Below are 23,294 nucleotides of genomic sequence, written 5' to 3'. Positions count from 1 at the left end.
TGTCCAATGTCCAGAGGTCACACACATCCTCTTGTTGTTCAGGAAGCACTTCAGTTTTGTCAGCATTTATAAAAGTTTCAATAGCTGTAGAAAACAGAACAAGGATTCATCAAACTTGTTCCAGACCAGAACAAACCGGTTCTGAAAATAAAAAGTAAGGTCTTTTACCTTGTTTTGAGGGTTTAGGTGACTGGTCTGTGACTTCTTTTGCAATGCGAGATAGACTGGGTGTCGGATGATTTGGGGGTTTATCAGTTGAAAATAAAGCAGAAGCCAGCTGATGGTTCGCTGCCTCTATTTCTGCAAATTTCCTGTGTAGAAACAGATTGAATATTAATTATAATTATTTAATATAGTTATTTATAATAACATAATTATTATATAAAATTCATAAAATGTATTATACAAAATTATATATAAGTTTGGGGTCATTAAGATTTTCTCTCTTTTTTTGTTGAGAGAAATTAATACTTTTATTCAGCAAAGACGTATTAAAATAATCACAAGTGACAGACATTTTTATTGTTACCAATAAATTCTATTTAAAATAAATGCTGTTCCTTTGTATTTTCTATTCATTAAAGTATCCTGGAAATTGTATCCTGGTTTCCACAAACATATTAAACAGTTGTTTTAAATAATGATAATTATAAGAAATGTTTCTTGAAATCAGGTTATTCTAAAATAATTTCTGAAGGATCATGTGACACTGAAGAGTGCAATGATGACTGCTAAAATTCAGGTTTGCCATCCATCACAGGAATAAATAAAATTTTAAAATATATTAAAATAGAAAACAGTTAAGTCCTCAAAATATTATTGTTTTACTGTATTTTTGCTCACACCTTGGTGAAGATATATGTCCTAGATATAGGACAGTACTGTATTTTTTTATATATATATATATATATATATATATATATATATATATATAAAACGTACCTCTGTATCATGTTGTGCAGAAACCTGCGATGATTGACTTGTCGTTTTGATGGCTTGTTTTTACGTGGTTTTTGCAAAGTCCTCATCATGTGACCGGCTGCTGAGGTCACGAAAGTAAAAAGATCCCGACCCCATGGCACTCCATGCTCCAGCCCTGGTTCAAAGGTCAAAATACTGGATGGACGCATAGCTTTGGGGATAAAATGAGGATAAAATATGAGGGTCACTGTGACAAGTAAGACATCTTTTGTTGATCCAGGAACAACATTCCTGTCAAAAAACATAGTGCTAACCCTGTCCCTACCCCTAAACCTAACCCTGCCCATAACATCCCTAAAATCAGAGGGAAATGACAGGTATTCTCGTCGCTTTATAATATTAAGATAGAACGAATGAACTCACATGAACTGTTTCAAATATGTTTTTAATACCTTTATGGACCTTGAGAGTTTGAATGGCTTTGCTCTCAATCAAGGCCTCACTGAGCCATCGGATTTCATCCACAATATCTTAATTTGTGTTCTGAAGATGAACGAAGGTCTAACTGCTGTAGAACGACATGAGGGTGAGTAATATATGACATTATTTTCATTTTTGGGTGAACTAACACTTTGACTATGAAACTATCCCTCAAATCTGATTGGTTGATTGGAACATTGTTCCAGGATCAACACAGATGTTGATTCAGGAACATGTTCTACTTCACGTTCACCAATTAGGAGCATAAGAGAGAGAGAGAGAGAGACAGAAGGTAAGATAATATCACATCAGATTCAGTAGTTGTTTGCTAAACTGCAAATGAATATCGATAGTTTAGGCTCAGTATGTTAACATTTTGTTTAACACTTGCAGTCATGTACCCCAGAAAAACTAAAGGAGCTGAACTACAACATTCAGTATTACATCAAAATAAGATTCAGATCTCTAAAAGCTTGATAATGGTAACCAAATTAAATCTTTCTATATGAAAGCACACTTACCTTCTGTTACTCACTAAGAATCCACTTTAAAATGCGAACCAGGGAATCAGGGAAAGCTTTGCACAGGTGATCCAGTCATGCACCCTGACTGACCGAGAGACAGAGAGAGAGTGAATGAATGACCGAGGGGAGGGTGGCATTGGTTCAGTGATGATGCCACAGAATGAACGATTCTTTGTCTGCTTAGATAAAGGGAGGCAAGACCGCACCATTAAAGAGGACAGAGAAGTGCAGCAGAATGAAAAGAAAAGCAATTACCTAGAAGTCAACTGGTTCATGCCGTGTGGTCTCCTTGTGCATTGTCAAAAACATCGCTTGTTAAGTGTTAGCAAACACAGCGCACCAGTTAAGCGCTTAACGGGCCTTTAATTGATCTCTTTAATCTCAGATCCTCATTAACACATTCTCCTGTCTGAGAGCTCTACTGGTTGCCACAGACAAATTGCCTTCGCATTTCAGCCCTCAGACAAAATGTTATTTTTACATATCTATGGGGACGTTCAACATAATGGAACGTGGTCCAGAGGACAGGAAATATGACATGATTCAAAGCAGGAACATGTTAACTTTGAATGCTTAATATATGACTTAAAAGATATTCTGCAATCTATACCCACATTAGAGCATTATATTTGAAATTAGAAATGCTTCAAGGGCTAGAATCTTTTATGTGCTGTTCTGTGTTGAAAAATGTTTACCTCTTTTCATTTAGTGTTCATGTTCAAAATTGACTGGCCTTTTAAATTGCTTGTAAATCTCTCACTATATCACACTATCACCAAACACTCGATTCAATCTTTTTGTCAACTTGCTTTCTTTCAATTATAGCAGTTTCTGTATTTCCTTTTGGAACTGATTGATTATAGGCCTCATTGATTTAAGCCTCATTGATTTGAGCTTATGTGGATCACAGTTTTTGAGTGAAAAATGTTCACACAAGCTTATTCACTTAAAAAAAAAAAGAAAAAAAAAAGAGGTGAATAAGCTTGGATTAATGAGGAGGCCTATGATCAATCGGTTCTAAAAAGAAATACAATTCATGTCCTAATTAAAAGAAAACAAGTTGAATACATTATTTTGCAATAACAGCATACTGAGGGATTTAGCAATTTTTGTGTAGGCCAGTCATTTTTGACCAGGTAACAAGGTTGGGGGGAAAAAAGTAAAAAAATTATCAAAATATCTTTGGGGAAAGTTGTTATTCCCTGTGTGTGCAAAGTCACTAAGTTTTGGTCCAATGTGATAAATAATACAAGTATTTTCAGGAAAAAGAACATCCTCTCCATTTTAAACCTCTATTACTTTCTTTCATCTGTGGAACATAAAAGACATTTTACAATAGTTACCAATAGTTGGTTTTATTTTATATGTTTTACCTTGATTTTCCTGTTTCCCCCACAAAGAAGACCTTCATGATCAACACCTAAAAGTGTCTAAAGTTAAAGAAATATCCAGATTAGTGTTATTTTATGTGCATAATATTTTAGTATTTTGTTATATGCTTTTTATTAGTTCACCTAAAAATGAAGAGAGAGAGAGAGAGAATTCTCATATGTGCTGTGTTGGACAAATTTAGAGACTGTGAAAAGTGTTTCGGAAGAATTTCTACATTTAATTTAAATATCTCTATTTAGCTTTCATACATTTTTATTTAAGTTTTAGTTGTAGTAATTTTAATACTTCAACTTCAGCTTATTTTATTTCTAATTTTTCAACATTTCTCATTTTTATTTTTAGGTCAAGTTTTATCTAGGCTAATATTTATATTTGATTTTATTTCTGTCTTATTTCAAATAACATGCTATTTGTGATATTTTTTAGTTTTAACAACACTGAACCAGATGTGAAATTGCTAATAGCATCTTGTTTGAATTTTTGTGTAATTCATTGGTTATATTACCTAAGTCCACCTGTAGTCAATAATTTTATCCCTTAAAACTCATCTTTGATCACCAAAACGACATTTTTTTCACAGGAAAAAATGTTTAAATGTGTTTTAAAATAGCTTGAATGTAACTCTACACCCTTGCCTCATTTATTATACGCGGATCTATGAATATGATAATTAGCCCCGCATCCACTCATTCGCACAAGCTCAAGAGATCCACTCGGTCAACTTACTGAGGTAAACTCTGCACAATGGTATCGCTTTTTACAACGTCAGACACATAACGGTAATTAATATGATTAGGATTTTGCTTGACTACATTATCAATCAGCTAATAATGTGTTATTGTTATACAAACCATGTTCCCGGTCTTGAGTCAGACAGTTGCCTTCTAACAATCAGTATCATTAGAAACGCTTTGAACAACTCAGAATGTCAGTGGAGAAAGGCATATAGTTCATTGAGTCTTTTTTTCACAGCAGTTTTAAAGAGAAAATACTCAGCAATGGTGTTTGACTTATGATTTTGCACATGTTTGTCTTAAAGCATATTTAAAACACCACATAGACATATAAACAACATTAAAAACTTGATTTTCACCACAGGGGGACTTTAATCTTTTTTAGTCCATTAACATTCAGCATGGTAACATAAGCAGTGGGTGTGGACAGGAGAGTCTTCACTATATTTAGTGCAACTTCACACATGTGCTTGTCACTGCAGCATGCGTTCTCTCTTGGTTTTGAAGAACCTGTGCTTTCAGATTGGTGTTAGAATGTTCTTCTCTCAAGTTTAACATTGGTGAGCTTCATACTTCATGTTGTGTATCTGATTTCTGCATTTCGTTCTGTATGATTATAATGTGTTTTACTGTTAGCAGGAAAGCAGAAGAATGTTTTATATGCCGATTACTAACTAAAGACGTTTTTCCCTTTGGTAATATTCTCTCAAATGTTCCCTGGTTCTAACCATGTGTTCTTTTCTCACATTCTTGCACTGACTGATAAACCTTATCATAAACACTCATTCTTGCTACTTTGAACTTTGTACCTCAGAACAAACAGTTCTGATTGGTCTGTGTTTGACCAATCAGCCAGCTTTGTTTACAAGAATCAATCAGAGGGATCCACAGAGTGAACCTTGAGATTTGTCATTCATTCTTGAAACAGGACAGCTACATGGTGAGTTAAGCCAGTGTGATTTTGTACATATTAAAAAACTTTAAGTCAGCATGAAAAAGAAATTGCTATAGTCTTTTCTTCCCTATTGTGACATATATCTGAGTGAAACGGCATCTTAAACAAGAAAAAAATTTATAGGCCGGGAATTTATTTTGTCCATCAGGAATTGATTGGATTGTTGTGGTTCAAGTGGTGCTCACTGCAGAGCCAAATGACGTCCAACTCCACTTCTCTGAATGTAATGGGCGGAGTTCGACCTAGTCCAGCTCCACCTTCGTGGACCTAATGGGTGGAGTTATGTATAGCGATTTATTATGTATAGGGTTATGGGTAGGGTTAGGATGTGGCCGGGCCGTCTAGCTCCACCCATTAAGTCCAGTGAGTCTCTCTTGTGGTTTGCTATTGCTGTGATGTCATGTGAGTGACAGGTTGCCCCGCCCTCACGCCAGTAAACACATCATCAGAGATGAGATGTCGCTGCAAAAGGGAGGGGAAGTTATTTTGATTTATTTTTTATTTTTTTAAATAATGGTGTGCAAAGATAAATCATTTATAATAAATACTGCAATATTCCATAAAGAAATAAGAATTGTCAATTTTGATTTTATGGTGACTTTAAAAGGATGAAATGACATTTAATGTAGATCGAGCCTATTCATTTTCATTAAATATTTGCTTTTATTATCCCTGTCCAGCGGTCATCATGAAAAGAACATGGGCTTTGTTCAAATCCCATCCATACCTCTCCAACGTGGTGGGATACACAACGCTGTTCGCCACAGCAGACCTCATTCAGCAAAGCATGCTGGGAAAAGCTCAGGACAAAGTGACAGAACACAAACTGGATCGAATGCGACAAGATCCATCCAAGATATCCACTGAAGGATTTACTGTGGCTGGAGAAGCAAAGACAGATGATCTGACTTTGTATGATACCAAAATAATTTACTCAGAAGGCAACAAAAAAGCCTCAGAAGAAAATAAAACATTAGCTCCAGTACAACATGTTTCACAGCTTCACAGCATTGACTGGGCCCAGACTGCTCGGGTGGCACTGGTTGGGTTCTGTTTCCATGCCAACTTCAATTACCATTGGCTACGAGGACTGGAGAGGATGTTTCCGGGGGGAGGGGCCAAAAGAGTGTCACTTAAAGTGTTTCTGGACCAGCTATTTGCAGCCCCCATGACAATAAGTGCTTTCTACATTGGTGAGAATCAGGATTTTTTTTTAACTTCAAATATAATGCTCTAATTGTTGGGTGTATATAGTATCTCACAATTGAGTACACCCCTCACATTTTTGTAAATATTTCATTATATCTTTTCATGTGACAACACTGAAGAAATGACACTTTGCTACAATGTAAAGTAGTGAGTGTACAGCTTGTATAACAGTGTAAATTTGCTGTCCCCTCAAAATAACTCAACACACAGCCATTAATGTCTGAACCGCTGACCACAAAAGTGAGTACACCCCTAAGTGAAAATGTCCAAATTGGACCCAATTAGCCATTTTCTCTCTCCCGGTGTCATGTGACTCGTTAGTGTTAGTTGAGTGTACGTGTTCAGCCTGTCAGTGCTCAGACCATACGCCGCACACTGCATTAAATTGGTCTGCATGGTTGTTGTCCCAGAAGGAAGCCTCTTCTAAAGATGATGCACAAGAAAGACAGCAAACAGTTTGCTGAAGACAAGCAGACTAAGGACATGGATTACTGGAACCATGTCCTGTGGTCTGATGAGACCAAGATAAACTTATTTGGTTCAGATGGTGTCAAGCATGTGTGGCGGCAACCAGGTGAGGAGTACAAAGACAAGTGTGTCTTGCCAACAGTCAAGGATGGTGGTGGGAGTGTCATGGTCTGGGGCTGCATGAGTGCTGCCGGCACTGGGGAGCTACAGTTCATTGAGGGAACCATGAATGAGCAGAGCATGATCCCCTGGGCCGCAGGACAGTATTCCAACATGATAACGACCCCAAACACACCTCCAAGATGACCACTGCTTTGCTAAAGAAGCTGAGGGTAAAGGTGATGGACTGGCCAAGCATGTCTCCAGACCTAAACCCTATTGAGCATCTGTGGGGCATCCTCAAATGGAAGGTGGAGGAGCGCAAGATCTCTAACATCCACCAGCTCCGAAATAATGGTTTGCCACACAAAATATTGACACTTTGGGCCCAATTTGGACATTTTCACTTAGGGGTGTACTCACTTTTGTGGCCAGCGGTTTAGACATTAATGGCTGTGTGTTGAGTTATGTGAGATACTGTATATATATATATATATGTATATATGTATATATATATATATATATGTATATATGTATATATATATATATATATATATATATATATATATATTGTTTTTGTTTTTCCACCAAAAGGAATAACTGAAGAATTTCCACTTCAACTTATCCTGTACAATAAAACAAAATCAATACAAAACTATATTGGTGCACAATTGAATGAATAATGATAAACTGTTTTAGTAAAGTGTTTATTACACTTCTTAAGGGCTGAGTACATTGGAGGGTGCAGAAGATCCCCTTGAAGACTGGAGAAATAAATTCTGGACCTCATATAAGGTAAACATTGAAGAGCGCAAGAGCTATTGAACATATGTGTAAATATTAAAGGTTCTGGATTAATTTTGACACATTGATTTACTCTTTTTTTTTCTCTTGGTAGACTGGATTGGTGTACTGGTCAACAATGCAGGTACTATATCCATTTGTACATCTGTGCATCTGCTTCTAAGATGCTTCCTATTTTTTTTTTCCTAACTATATTCTTCATGTCTCAGGCTGTGAACTTCTCCCTGATCCCGCCAGTGGCTCGTACTGTTTTTGTTGGAGGAGTAGCTCTTGGCTGGACTGTCTTCTTGTGTCATTTCAAGCAACAGAAAAATGACTTCCTGAGCTAGGCTATACAGCTGCTTGGCATTGAACTTAACAAAAAAATCAAAATATGCAACATGCATATATGCAACTTTGTACATATAATGGATGCATTAAAGCTGGCTGATGTTTCAAACAACTGAGATTTGAACAAATCATTTTTCATGTCTCCTATTGGGGTAAAGCACAAATAAATGAATCTTTTAAATGGTCAATTATGCTACTTAATAAACATACATTATTTCTTACCCCAGTTTTTCCACATATTCTTTTAGAAACATTAAAGTTGAAATGAAACAGAAGTAGAGAAAGATCTTTTTTTTCCACAGTGAAATGGATTATCGAAATTATAGAAATAATGGTGGGTGGGAACTTGGTTATAAACATTATGAGGTCAAAAAATGGTCACTTTATATTAGGTGTCTTCAACTATGTGCTTATATAAAAAAGAATAGGTACATTGTACTTATTGTGTTCATGTTGTATTGCAAAACACTTGTGCTGCTATTGAGGTGGGATATGGGTAAGGTTAGGGACAAGTTTGGTAGTCTGGTAAGGTTTAAGGGTGGGTTAAGGGGTAAGGAAAGTGTCAACAGTGTAATTATAGAAATTTATTGCAGCTGTAATTAGCCTACATTCATGTATTTTTTACAACATAAAAACATGTATGTACACAATATGTGTAATGTTTAATTTAAAGGTTAGTCTACATAAAATACATCTAATATAAAGTGGAACCAAACAATTAAAAAATGACATTGTTATAGACTAAAAATCTATGCATTTAAAAAATTGACTGGGTGAATTTTCTTTTCATGCTGATATTCAGAGAGATTTTATAGATATGGGAATTGGTTAAATGCCTAGGCTATAATTATCACAATAACGATATATCCATTATAATAAATTTGTAATCAAACTCTTTTAAACTTTATGTAGCTAAGATAAACCACAGTGATGTTCTATTATAGACCCTAAATTTTAATTTAGCTATTTTTGTTTGCTTAAACACCGTTTAGTATGAATTTCACCGTGCTCTTGCTGTAACCAGCCATATCCAATGTACACACGATTTTTCAGTGACAGGAAGCGTAAACCAATCCGGACACGGCTTTTCAGTCACATGACTCATAGCGTTCAGTAATCTCGCTATACGTCCTCTCGCGAGCTTTCCTTTTCCCTTTTCACTCTGAGTCCAAGATGGTAGGTAGCTTGATTTCTTTTGGAAAGAACCAGTGTCCAAAATCTACCTCCATCCTCAGTGATATATTTTCTAGTTGTACCGCAGATGATGTTTATAAGCATTACATAGCGCTATAAGTGAAAAGATGTAGGTATTATTGTGGATTGTGTGTGAATTTTATAAGTAAATGCCGGCTAACGCACATCGGGCCGCAGAGCTGAGACTCTAGTTCATGTGTCGTGTGTAAAAATACTTAAGGATGTCTGACGACAGCGTGTTACTGTCTTATTAATCTTTTGTTTTTAAAGATAAAATACATAATGGCTTTGAAATTTATTTGACTGGGCAGAAGGAAGAGCACTAACGCAAACTCGTGTTGGCTAAGCTAGCTTTACTACTGCTAGCAGTATTCGGCTCTCACAGCCACATGAGTTACAGCTTCTCTGAGATAAATGTGTAAATATGAATGATGGTGAAGAAGATATTTTTCACTTCAAGTTGTTTTTGTAGCTATGCTAGCCATTATTGATCAATATATGTAAGTTCTTAGCTAGTGTAATTTATGGAGAAAGTGCTAATTCTGATATCCTGAAGTTTTTTTGTAATGATGCTTTTTATTGGTGTGCAACTTAATTGAGTTATTTTGTGGACTCTCACAGGGAGTTGACATCAGACACAACAAGGACCGTAAGGTTCACAGGAAGGAGCCCAAAAGTCAAGATATTTACCTGAGGCTCTTGGTCAAGGTAAGAACCATCATGAAACTAAATACTGATAAACATGCAAGAAACTCGAGTTTCAAAACGTATTGCTCGATTTGTCTGACTAGTTGTTTTCAAATTTTCTCTTTCATTTTATACCAATTCACTTTTTTGTTGTGTGTTGTAGTTGTACAGATTCCTGTCTCGTCGTTCTGATGCTCCCTTCAACAAGGTTATTCTGAGGAGACTCTTCATGAGCAAGACCAACCGCCCCCCTCTGGCCCTGTCCCGACTGGTGAGTTTGAACCCCAGTGTTTCTCATGTAGATCTTGTGTGACCTGTTGCGTGTTATTATTAGGGCTGGATAATAACGCAAATTTCACAATTCAATTTGATTTCTATTCACAATCTTGCGGTTCGATTCCATTCCGATTTCAATTCCATATCGATTCATTTGGTATATGTCAGGTACAGTACACGGCAAATTTTCTCAAGGAAAAGAAATCTCCCAACTAATGCTGTAACAACTTTTTAGGGAACCTTATCCGTTGGTCCATTACTATAATATTAAACGTAAAAAATAACTGATTTATATGCAAACATTTAAATTACACAAGGAATTTGTTATAACTTTTTAATCACAATAAATATGCAAGTTATGCTATTTTTTTTTTTTTTTTTTTTTTATAAATATAATTGGTAGCAGTCATAACTTTTTATGACAGATTTTTTCAAACATACTATAAATAATTGAACAGGTTAAGGACAAATATAATGAATATCTAATATAGTGCATGCATATATTTAGCAAATAATCATCTCTAGAATTTATTTTTCTAGCTGCCTAATGAGTTTATGATCATTGAATGGCTTCTCTGAGAAAAATTACTTGACATTGTTTACAAGCTGTTTTATTGACTTCTTTCTGTGGTTGAAACACTGGTTGAGCGATTGCATGAAGCATTTTTGAAAGTGATATTTATTGTTTGAATTTTGTGATAAAATCAACAGAATTTGAAAGCTGAGGCTTTTTCATATCAAAAGTAACAAAATGCGATTTAATTGGTGCTACAATGTTTTGTTCATCACCTTAAAACAGCATAGGCTTAAAAAAAAAAAAAAAAAAAAAAAATTTAAGAATCAATATTGGTTCATCAAAATGAGAATTGGTTAAAATTGAGAAATCAATATTTTTAACCCAGCCCTAAATAAACCTTGTCATTTTTGTCTTGTGCTAATTTTTTTTTCCTTCTTTGCCTCCAGATCCGTAAGATGAAGCTTCCAGGCCGTGACAACCTGACTGCTGTTGTTGTGGGAACTATTACTGATGATGTCAGAATTCAAAACATCCCTAAACTGAAGGTAAGACCAGACGTTGAAAGTTTGTTTAATGTCTCCACATCCATTTTGCTTATTAGATGTTGAATTGTATGAGTGGACAGAGTATCACTTCATTAAAAATAAAATGCAAAAGTAACTACAAGCATGAAACGTCGTAGTAAGTAATTATCAAAAAGCCTAAATAAATTGCGTAAGTGGTAGGGGTGGGGGAAAAAATAAATTCACATATGAATCGCGATTATATCTTCAGCCAATTCGCATCGATTCACAAATTTCAAAAATCGATTTTCTAAGGTGTTACATGTCTTTAACTTCGCAGTACTGCTTAATTAAACGCATAGTTTTAATAATCACAAGCTGTGAGAAGGACTCAATCTGGTGCTCATGCCGACGGATACAGATGAAGTTCGAGCACAAATGCTGCCTCTCAGATGCATGCGATCCTGAATTCAGTTTACTTTCACAGCTTATTGAGCTTGAATGGTCAAATACACACACATTTATGTTGAAATGCACATCGTCTTTAGTATTCATATAAACACTCTGTCCTATGCAAACATAAACAGATTTCGTGCATTTGTTCTTAAAGGAACAGCAGCCTCAAAATGTTTACTTAAAAAAACAAAAAAACAAAACAAATTCATTTAACTGCTTTTGACTGAATCACTTTTGTATCTTCGTTATGATTCAATTTATATTTAACAGTGAAGACTCAATTTATATTCTATAAAGTGAAAAATATACTGTATTATTTTTACATTTGATTTTTCAATTACTGTAGTATTTCCTAAGACATGTTAAATAAACCTAGGCTACTGTACCTGAAGCTTTCAGTATATGTATATTTTCTTTAAAGTTGACATTTTGTACTGCATTCAAATTAAGTTATTTAATATTCAATGTTTTAATATCATCCTGCGGCCCTTTAGGAAGGTTGCTGAAGCCCTCAGTAGGACCCAGCCAGCTTATTTAAATGAGATCTGGCTGATACATCAACATGAAAACCACTGGTCTTAAGTTTGTGGTCAGTGGTTTCAATGTCCAGCTTGATCTGGTTTATGCAAACGTGACCCAGCGCACGTTCGTTTCTGTCTTGTCTAATCTGATGGATTTTTGAAAACCAAATCTTCAGATGTAGAAAGATGAGGCTGTTGATACAGCAGTATCTCTGCATATGTGCACAACGACACAGTTCTTGTTTTAAGTGACTTGTTCAGCATGCTCTAGGGCTGCACGATTTGGAGAAAAAAAATCTAATTGCGTTTTTTTTTTATTTTGGTTAAAATTGCGATTTAAATTATTATTATTTTTTTTATAAAACAAATGAAAACAAATGTTTTGCTTGTTTGTAGGGCTGCACAATTTGGCCCGAAATTGTGCTAATATATTATTTTGACTAATTATTTTTATTATTATTATCATTATTGCTAAATAAAAATACTAAACTAAATAAGAAATATTACTGTTGTAATAACCTTCATTATTAAAGTATTTAGCATTAGTATTTAATTATAAATATAACTATAATAATTAGAAAATATTTAAAACTTGTATGACTAAATGTTGGGGTTACCTGTTAACATGCAAGCAGTATAAATCTTAGAAAGGTATAAATCGTTAGGTATAAAGGTATAAAGCTATAAATCGTTAGAAAGGTTATATATGCAATATAACAAACGCTGTTCCAGGAAATCCCCAGTGGGCATCATGCTATTGCTGTGACTGAATAAAAAGGTGAAACGCTTTGATTGATTAAACATGAATAAAATAAACAGACGACTACAACAATACATGGTTTATATGTTTTCTTCAAGCCTTCTCGGGTATTTCTGTAATAATAAAGTATATTTATAATCCAATGCTAATTAAAATGCTATTTCAAACACTCAACTGACGTTATGAAGTGAGTTTGGAATAAAAACGCATTAAATGTTGTCTTTTGTTAGAAAAGAAGTTCATAAAGGCTTATGTTTGGAAAGTTTGTATATTTGACGTGTGTTGCTTTTTCTAATGCAGTGCTCTCAGATGGAGCGTCATTTACTACTGATCACAGACGTGTACATATTTATATAATTAAAAATCGCAGCCTTTGTCATGTCATAATCGCACTAAGCCAAATCGCGATTTCGATTACAATTAATCGTGCAGCCCGCATCAAACCTCTTTCCAGACATAAGCATTTATTAACATCCTGTCCAACAAAAGACAACATTTAATGTTTTAACTCTAAACTCACTTCATAATGACAGTTGAGCATCCTTCTGTGAGATGTGGCTTCTTACACAGAATAAGGCAGTCGTGTGTTTATTCATGTTTAATCAAAGCGTTTCAATCTTCTGTTTATTCAGCTACAGCGACAGTATGATGCCTATAGGGATTTCCTGGAATGACGTGTGAGCGCCCTCTGGCTTTCAGATGGAGCAGCATTTACTACTGATCACAGAGCTGTACAGCACTTACAAGCTGCGTATAAAATAATTGCAGCCTTTGACAAATTGCATGCGGTTTAATTTCAATTAATCGTGCAGCCCTAGAATTTACTGTATAACACGGGGAAATTTTTTTTTTCGAAAATTACTTTTTTTGCGCGTGAACAGACTAATCAGATTAAAAACAATAGTGATATTAAACTATTCATTTAAATGTTGATATATAAAAGTTTTATTGCAAAATATGCATATGCAAATATTTACATATTTTGAGAGTGTTGGGAGCATATATAATGTCATTTGTGGTGCTTCATGGGAGTGGGCGGAGCTAAAGAGATCTTTTGGCACATGTTTCGAGACACTGATGGAATTTTCTGTACAGCATCATGGGTAATGTAGTTTTTAACCATGAATTCTACTATTAAACACGATTATTTTAAAACTAAAACCCTATTGGGACTGTAATTGTTTCTCGTGGGGTTTTAAGGTATTTACAGGGTTTTATTGCCACCATAATGCAGTATGTCTGTGTTTTTCTCCCACCACTCGTGTAAAAAAAAAAATGCCCAGCTGAATTACCTACTGTTTTTTGACATGCATCAAGGTAATGTGTTAATTGCCGTCCGAATCCACATCTGAGTTTACAAGAAGAGATCAGTTCAAAATTCACTGTTTAATCCTTTTTAACCACTGCAGAACATCGTACAATGACTTACGCTTCACTGTAATGTGAATATATTTGTACTCTTATTACTGAAATGCTGGAAAGTATTTATATTTCATCACTGCTCCACCTCGGTGGTGACAAAAAAGCATGCAAATATTTGAAATTAGTCGTCATTGTGGCAGCAACAGGTATGCAATACAATTTTATATTATATAATTATATATACATTAAAAATATAAAGAAAACAGCTTTGTTTACCTCATGTTTAAAAAAAAAAAAAAAAAGCTGCATTATTTCTGCTAATTTCCACATTTTTTTTTAAATGACATGCATCATTTTGAGATAAAAAACAAAACTATTTCAGCTATAGTGTGTTTATCTTCCTGTTTTTAAATGGGAGATTTAAATAATCAAACGAGATTTTTCTATTAAATTAAATATGAATTTATTCTTATTATTCAAAGCATAGGCCTTAGGACATTATTATTCACAGCAGACAATTATGCGACTGACCACATGAGCAGCGCATTCCCGGGTTCGTAGAATTAGAAAACTCGTTCCTGCACCATCTCCATCTGAATACATGAGTTTTATCACTGAGGTGTGATGCAAATTTATTTTTACAGATGTCCACATGACAAACAATTACCGTCCAAATAGGGCTTAAGTTGAAATAATGTGTTTTAACAGCTTCAACAGAAGCAAATGCTATCAATTAACAACCTTGTAGCTCACAGTAGGTCTGTCTTTAAAGGTTTTAAGTTATTGTTAAAAATCAATTTCCCTAATGAAAGGAGTTTTTACTTCCGGTTGCTCTCTATAGTACTGTTGTACTAATATTGTAATGATAATACAATTTATTAAAACATTTTATTTTAGAAACATCACAATAGTTGTATGTGTGTTTTCGAGAGATGATGTGAATGATCAAATTATGTTGTAGATGTTTTTTTTTTTGTTTTTTTTGTTATATAAACAGTCCTAAAGTTTTTTGCTTTTTGGACGTTTCAAGAACTGCAAAATACTTCAGGTGTTTTTCACCTGGCAGCGAGTGCATGCAGTGTGAGGTTGTCTGAATATCTAAATGAACATTATTTCTCTTTCCTGTGACTTCTCACAGGTGTGTGCCCTAAAAGTGACCGACGGTGCTCGCCGCAGGATCTTGAAGGCTGGTGGACAGATCATGACCTTGGACCAGCTGGCACTTACTGCACCTAGAGGACAGGGCACCGTTCTGTTGTCAGGTACGTGTGTGCACAGCAAGAATACAACTTCAATTAACAAATTCAGTGTAAATCTGATTGTTCATAGTAACTTTCTCATTTTTTGTAACTACTTGTTCCCTGAATGAGTTGCTGAAGAGGTTTTTAGCTAAGCTCCAGGTTTTTAAAGCACTTGTCTTCTTTGCAAACAGGACCCCGTAAGGCCAGAGAGGTGTACAGGCATTTTGGAAAAGCTCCTGGAACCCCCCACAGCCACACCAAGTAAGGAAACAATATGAACTTTAATTTCAAAACTTAATGAGGTTGAGGCTGTTTGATAAAAGTTGATCGTTGTGATGAATTATTTAACTGAAAACATGATTTTTCCCGTCTTTAGGCCCTATGTGCGCTCCAAAGGCAGGAAGTTCGAGCGTGCCCGTGGTCGCAGAGCCAGCCGAGGCTACAAGAACTAAACATCTGTCTTTTTGTATTCAATATTGTAATGCAAATAAAGATTGGGTAATATTCAAAATACAATCTCATTACATGATCATGATCTCATTTTATGTTCTGTTCAAAAATGCTCTAAAATATTTTGCTGCAGCAAGTGATTTTTTTTTTTTTTTTTTTTTTTTTTTTTAAACCATTTGCTGTGAAATTGACACCCTACATGCACCTGAAGCACATGAATGACTGTGACTTCACCACATCAAGTGGAAAAGCAAACCTAATGTTTTGTTTACAACTGCAGGTACATGTGCGTATGCACATGCTTCAATACAGTTTCAGAATTAATCTAACTCACTGATCGCTAACAATATGATTGTCAAGTTAAAAGAAGTTAACGTCAGAGGAAAGACGCACAGACCTTGATTGAACTTGAAATTTTCCATTTTAATTTTCACGAAACAAACCAGCTCTAAGCAGTTAGTGTTAAAATAGATTTCTGGAATCTTTTTGATTGAGGCTCAGATATAAATTTATCTTATTTTGTTGTTTTGTTTTTGCTTAAGGTTTGTAAATTTATAACTGTTTCTTAACAGACAGGTTTTGCACCAGTTTAATCGCCTAATTTTTTGCAGCCTGTCATTGGTAAAATATATTTTTAAAAGTAAAAAATTATATATTTAAAAAGGTAAAAAAAAAAAAAAAACTTGCACAGCAATAGATTCTTTTTAGACAAAGTAAACATGGCATGATGTCTGCTACCCATATATAGAAAATAAATACAGCAATAGTCATTTTATGCACCGGTGTAGTTTAAATGAATTATTAATTCAATCACTTGACTTCAGAGTTTTTGTGAGCGATTTATAAAAAAAAAAAAAAAAAAACTGTACAAAATGTAATGCCCTAGATTAAAATGCCAAAATATCTGTTTGTTGGATGACCATGCAAATGTAGAAGTTAAAAGGCACAACTTATGAGTAATGTTACTCTGTGTAACGTGTAACTCTGTATGTGGAAACGAAAAATCATTTGAAGCATTTGGACACTATTCAAAGAAGCTTTGCTATTGGTGAGTAAACACTTTTCGGAAGCTGACTGCCTTTGATCTGAACAATTGTGGTTATTTCTTCCAGTACACAGAGGACAAATTAAATAGTTCAGAAGACAGTTAGGATTGGTTTCAGCCACATGTGATGGTGTCATGATAGCAAACAATGTATATTAATTTCTAAATTTCCACCTTGATAATTTCAAAATTAATCTCGAAATTAAGGTTTTAATTGATGCAATCTGAAGTCTTTGTGAATAGTAGGTTTTCAAACACACTGTAGAGCCCTCTGAAAAATCACATTTAAGTTGAATTTGAATTTAAAACATATTTTGGGTTTTTCTATATAAGGACAAAACTTTCTAGATGAAACCGATCTATGCCATGATGTAAGAAACGGTAACTGGCTGACAGACAGCAGCTGCTCAGAGGAATAGTGTACGTGATGCATATCTATTCTATAAAACCATGTTTTGACTAATTTCTATTGAGAAATGATCTGTGGGACTGAAACTGTGGGCTCTGTTGTCCCACTGCTGAGTTTCATGGAACTTTGACCACTGCAATGAACGAGGCTGAACTGAACAACTTCAATTCTTATTAGTCACATTTTGCATGTTATTTTGAATAAAATGTGTTAGTGTCAGCAGATTTGTTACATATTTAAAGTAATTCAAATATACAATACATTTTAAATTATTAATGTAATAATGTACAAATGTACAATGTACAAATTAATGTAGAAGCAACACAAATCAAGTTAATGGCAAAGTAATGTTTAAAGGCACCTTTAGTTACCAAGTGCTACCAATACCTTTATTAAACTTATTTTCTAATTTTGAGGACAAAATTAATAATAACAGCCATAACTATCCAAATCAAGCAAACTGCAAATGATCAAAAAAAACAAAAAACAATTACAGTACATAATCCTATAACAGTGATTTAACTTAAATTATAACAATCAGCATAAACCATAAACTCATTATAATATATATATATATATATACTCATTTTGAAAACAAGCATAAAAAAAACTGTTTTCCCATCTTTAGAAGTTTATTTATTTATACAAGTTTCAACTATTTATTTTGTTTTTTAAAATAAAATCTATTAAAAACTAGTAAGAACTTAGCAATAATGGCTACTTATAAATTCAATTAAAAAATTAAGATATAGAATTGAATTAAAAAATGATTCAGGATATTCATTTTCAAGAGTGTAAAGGACTGAGTGAGACAGATGAATCTGTTTGTGTTTATGAGAAAGCAATGAGTGATGGGGTCAGTGGGGAAGAAATATGTAATATTTCAGTCACAATCCTGCCATCAAGCATAATCAGTGTTAATATGTTCCATCCTCTCTGCTATCTGCATAATATTCCCACTCGTGACAGTCTCTTTTTTCCACATCAGGGGCTCACGTAGGTCTTCCCCAGCTCTCCTGTTATTCAAATCAATTGTATCAGCCACATACAGTGAGTAGGAAAGACCCCATCACACTCTTGTATCGCCCCCTCTAATCTGAAGAAAGTGAAGGTTGATATCCGGATGTTCTCTATAACCACATGTCCCAGATACACAGCAGTGGTTCAAGTTGACCCCAGTTTATATTTGGATGTTTTCTTGTGAAATGGGGGTTTATGGGTACAGAAAGTCATGAGAACTCATGAGAGGCACAAAGGAAGGAAATGATGAGAATCTAAGCTTGAAAGCATCTGAAAATCTGTGGTTATCCTCCCATACTTTACCTCATGAAGGCATACATACCTACCTGCTTTTTCCATGGATTTACATATTTACATATTCAGTAGCCAGCTTACTATTTCCACCTGGTTCAAAGCTCTTAACATCACTGATCTGGTGTACAGCGGCCTCAAAAAGCCAAATATATAGATAGATGTCAAGATATTAAGAATAAGGTTTTACAAAATGGTCACACTTTATATTAGGTGTCATTAACTAAAAATTTTAGGTACAATATTGTGTTCATGTTGTTTTGCAAAACACTTTTGTGACTATTGAGGTGGGATATGGGTAAGGTTAGAGACAGGTTTGGTAGTCTGGTTAGGTTTAAGGGTGCACTCTACAAAAGGCTGGGTTGTTTCAACCCACGTTTGGGTCAAATATGGACAAACCCAAACAAAATTTTAAACCCAGTGGTTGTGTTTGCCCATATTTGACCTAAACAGGTTGAAACAACCCAGCATTTTTTAGAGTTTGGGTTAAAGTGTAAGGAAAGGGTCAACAGTGTGATTATAGAAGTGAAATTAATCACAGCTGTAATACTACAGTGTAAGTACAGTGTAAAAACATGTTTGTACACAATAAGTGCATTGTATCAAATTATTAATTTAAATGTTACACTCTAAAAATGCTCAAGTTGGGTTGAAAATGGACAAACCCACCGGTTGGGTTAAATGTTTGCCCAACCTGCTGGGTAGTTTCATTTAACTCAACTATTGTTTCAAAATTACTGTATTGCTTGTTTAAAATGAACCCAATGTATGTTGGAAATTAACATGTATTAATATGTTTAATAAATAAAATTAAACAATAAACATTTATTAAATTGCTTATTAATAAATGTTCAACTTTTGATTATTATTGGTGCCTCTAGTAATTATATGTCGGATTTTTAATTTAATTTATTTTGGGTTCATTTTAAGTGAGCCATATAGTAATTTTTAAACAATAGTTGGCAAACATTTTCAACCCAACTTGGGTTGTTTTTAACCCAGCATTTTTTAGTGTACACTGTAAAAAATGCTGGATTGTTCAAACCCAACCCAACCCAACAATTACATTTTTTAATTAAATATTTGACCCAAACATGGGTTGAAACAACCCAGCATTTTTTAGAATATAGTTTCAAAAATGCAAATTCTGTCATCTCTGAAGATATTTTAAAGAATGTTGGTAATCAAACAGTTGACGGTAGACTTCCATAGTATTTATTTTTTCCTACTTTAGACGTCAATGGCTACCGTCAACTGTTTGATTACCAACATTCTTTAAATTATCTTGTGTTCAACAACAGAAAGAAGCTCATACATGAACTATCCCTTTAAAGTCACTTAATATAAAGTTTAACAATGCTGTAAAAAATGAAAAACAAATGTATTTGGACACTTTCTGTTTGTCAAATGTTAGTGGAACATGTCTATAGTTAATGTGATGATTTACACCTGTGAAAACTTCACACATTTACGAAAAACACAGAGAAAAAAAAAGTTAGTTCTGAGAAAAGCATCATTTGTTCGCAGAAGTCCCTTGGTTTGAAACTTTGTATCTCGTTCATTAAAATTCAGTTAATTCATTGCATGTCCAAATACTTCTTGGGGCCATTTTGCAGAAAGAAAGAAAACTTGCTGTATAGACGTTTCAAATTAAGTGTGTCGTAATTTTGCTTAAACAAAAAAAAAAAAAAGTGGACTACAGAAGGAACTGCTACTTGCTTGTGAACTGGTTTATGACAGATAGGAGGAGTGAAAAACAAAGCAAAAATGGGAGGGGAGAGACTGAGTCAGCCACAGACTCTTTTCTTCATCAAAACAACTCCAGCCCCCATATTCATGTCACTCGCACACAGTCTCTTTGTCTTTACTGGAAGTGATGCTGTTTTAGAATATGCTGATTGCACATCCGCATATCAACGGCTGAATCAAATGCATTCCGAAGCTCAGCTCTGATTCTGGGCTGACTTAACAGAAAGCAACACTTACACAACCACATAAACAAATAATGATGCCATGGTGCAGGCTAAAATTACATATGACATTTGTGTTTTTTACCCACTGGTTCAGGGTGGGTTAATGTCAATAACAGAAATGCATGCCTGATGCAACGGTGACGTATATTGGGGGGAAAACAGATGTTAATTACTAAGTTTGGTAACAATTATTTTACAGTGTTTGTTATACGTTACATGTACTTACTCTAGTAATAACAGCAAATGATGCATAATTACATGCAACTAACCCTGAACCAAACTATAACCCTATAGCAAATATATGTTGTTAATTTATATTACTCAGTACTTAAATGTGTAATTACACTGTAATTAATACACCTTAAAATAAAGAGTGATTTAAACATATATTTGAACATAACAGATATTATTTAATATTTAATAATGCACAATTAACTGAAATTCATGCTTTGCATCATCCATGATTTTCTAACATGCAAAATTTGATCAATTATTTGTGTTATTTATCTATTCATGCTGTCTTTTCATGCAATGAATATCATGGCAAGTATATAGAAAACATTTATAATAAAATAGGGAAGTAGACAGTTAATAACTGTGAAAATGTGCAAATAAAATTATAATTTCTTATGATATTAAAACATGCATAGACAAATGCATGCATTTTCTGTAAAGCTTATTTGAAATACAGATGCTGGTCATATAATTAGAATATCATCAAAAAGTTGATTTATTTCACTAATTCCATTCAAAAAGTGAAACTTGTATATTATATTCATTCATTACACACAGACTGATATATTTCAAATGTTTATTTCTTTTAATTTTGATGATTATAACTGACAACTAAGGAAAATCCCAAATTCAGTATCTCAGAAAATTAGAATATTACTTAAGACCAATACAAAGAAAGGATTTTTAGAAATCTTGGCCAACTGAAAAGTATGAACATGAAAAGTATGAGCATGTACAGCACTCAATACTTAGTTGGGGCTCCTTTTGCCTGAATTACTGCAGCAATGCGGCGTGGCATGGAGTCGATCAGTCTGTGGCACTGCTCAGGTGTTATAAGAGCCCAGGTTGCTCTGATAGTGGCCTTCAGTTCTTCTGCATTGTTGGGTCTGGCATATCGCATCTTCCTCTTCACAATACCCCATAGATTTTCTATGGGGTTAAGGTCAGGCGAGTTTGCTGGCCAATTAAGAACAGGGATACCATGGTCCTTAAACCAGGTACTGGTAGCTTTGGCACTGTGTGCAGATGCCAAGTCCTGTTGGAAAATGAAATCTGCATCTCCATAAAGTTGGTCAGCAGCAGGAAGCATGAAATGCTCTAAAACTTCCTGGTATACGGCTGCGTTGACCTTGGACCTCAGAAAACACAGTGGACCAACACCAGCAGATGACATGGCACCCCAAACCATCACTGACTGTGGAAACTTTACACAGGACCTTAAGCAACGTGGATTGTGTGCCTCTCCTCTCTTCCTCCAGACTCTGGGACCCTGATTTCCAAAGGAAATGCAAAATTTACTTTCATCAGAGAACATAACTTTGGACCACTCAGCAGCAGTCCAGTCCTTTTTGTCTTTAGCCCAGGCGAGACGCTTCTGACGCTGTCTGTTGTTCAAGAGTGGCTTGACACAAGGAATGCGACAGCTGAAACCCATGTCTTGCATACGTCTGTACGTAGTGGTTCTTGAAGCACTGACTTCAGCTGCAGTCCACTCTTTGTGAATCTCCCCCACATTTTTGAATGGGTTTTGTTTCACAATCCTCTCCAGGGTGCAGTTATCCCTATTGCTTGTACACTTTTTTCTACCACATCTTTTCCTTCCCTTCGCATCTCTATTAATGTGCTTGGACACAGAGCTCTGTGAACAGCCAGCCTCTTTTGCAATGACCTTTTGTGTCTTGCCCTCCTTGTGCAAGGTGTCAGTGGTCGTCTTTTGGACAACTGTCAAGTCAGCAGTCTTCCCCATGATTGTGTAGCCTACAGAACTAGACTGAGAGACCATTTAAAGGCCTTTGCAGGTGTTTTGAGTTAATTAGCTGATTAGAGTGTGGCACCAGGTGTCTTCAATATTGAACCTTTTCACAATATTCTAATTTTCTGAGATACTGAATTTGGGATTTTCCTTAGTTGTCAGTTATAATCATCAAAATTAAAAAAATAAACATTTGAAATATATCAGTCTGTGTGTAATGAATGAATATAATATACAAGTTTCACTTTCTGAATGGAATTAGTGAAATAAATCAACTTTTTGATGATATTCTAATTATATGACCAGCACCTGTATGTATACAAATAAATGTCAGTTGAATACATACCGTAATTATTTATAAATAGATACGTTTTGCTTGTGTACATTTTCCATATTGCTTTTGTTTGTTTTGTCTGACATAAATTTGTTTCCATTCTTTGAAGTGAGTGACATACTTTCAGATAAACTTTTTCACGTGGCGAGAGAAAATTCAAGGTAGACCTGGTGAATCCGTGGGAGAATTGAACCTCAAGTGTTGCCTCTCCTTCGTTCTCTTACTCTCTCAGTATCTCTCTTTCTCTCTAACTTTTTCCAAAGTACGTCAGTCAGACCGCACACAACAGTTTCACTACATGCATCTTCAGAAGTCATGTGATGTTAAGAAGAAGAGGAACTACCTACAACGA

General features: G+C 34.8%; 2 protein-coding genes across 4 annotated transcripts; both read left to right on the top strand.

Moving 5' to 3' along the window:
* Positions 1 to 933: 933 nt before the first annotated feature.
* On the top strand, positions 934 to 8,028 carry si:ch211-120k19.1 (uncharacterized protein LOC563199 homolog). Of its 3 annotated transcripts, XM_051865540.1 has the most exons (6): positions 934 to 4,611; positions 4,866 to 4,991; positions 5,687 to 6,199; positions 7,507 to 7,577; positions 7,681 to 7,710; positions 7,796 to 8,028. In XM_051865540.1, the coding sequence occupies exons 3-6, from the start codon at positions 5,695 to 5,697 to the stop codon at positions 7,913 to 7,915; spliced, it is 726 nt and encodes a 241-aa protein (XP_051721500.1). In that variant the 5' UTR covers positions 934 to 4,611; positions 4,866 to 4,991; positions 5,687 to 5,694; the 3' UTR covers positions 7,916 to 8,028. The 3 variants fall into 3 exon arrangements, with proteins under 3 accessions (XP_051721500.1, XP_051721501.1, XP_051721499.1); XM_051865541.1 differs by having other exon boundaries at positions 934 to 4,991; XM_051865539.1 differs by lacking the exons at positions 934 to 4,611; positions 4,866 to 4,991 and having other exon boundaries at positions 5,017 to 6,199.
* A 990-nt stretch (positions 8,029 to 9,018) lies between these two features.
* rpl18 (ribosomal protein L18) lies at positions 9,019 to 15,954 on the top strand. Its single transcript, XM_051865769.1, has 7 exons — positions 9,019 to 9,092; positions 9,732 to 9,818; positions 9,961 to 10,068; positions 11,037 to 11,135; positions 15,331 to 15,454; positions 15,625 to 15,694; positions 15,810 to 15,954. The coding sequence occupies exons 1-7, from the start codon at positions 9,090 to 9,092 to the stop codon at positions 15,883 to 15,885; spliced, it is 567 nt and encodes a 188-aa protein (XP_051721729.1). The 5' UTR covers positions 9,019 to 9,089; the 3' UTR covers positions 15,886 to 15,954.
* Positions 15,955 to 23,294: the final 7,340 nt, after the last annotated feature.

Source organism: Ctenopharyngodon idella, chromosome 16 (assembly GCF_019924925.1).
Source record: "Ctenopharyngodon idella isolate HZGC_01 chromosome 16, HZGC01, whole genome shotgun sequence".
NCBI lineage: Eukaryota > Metazoa > Chordata > Actinopteri > Cypriniformes > Xenocyprididae > Ctenopharyngodon > Ctenopharyngodon idella.
Note: the sequence above shows the minus strand (reverse complement) of the source record. Positions and strands in the feature narration are given on the sequence as shown.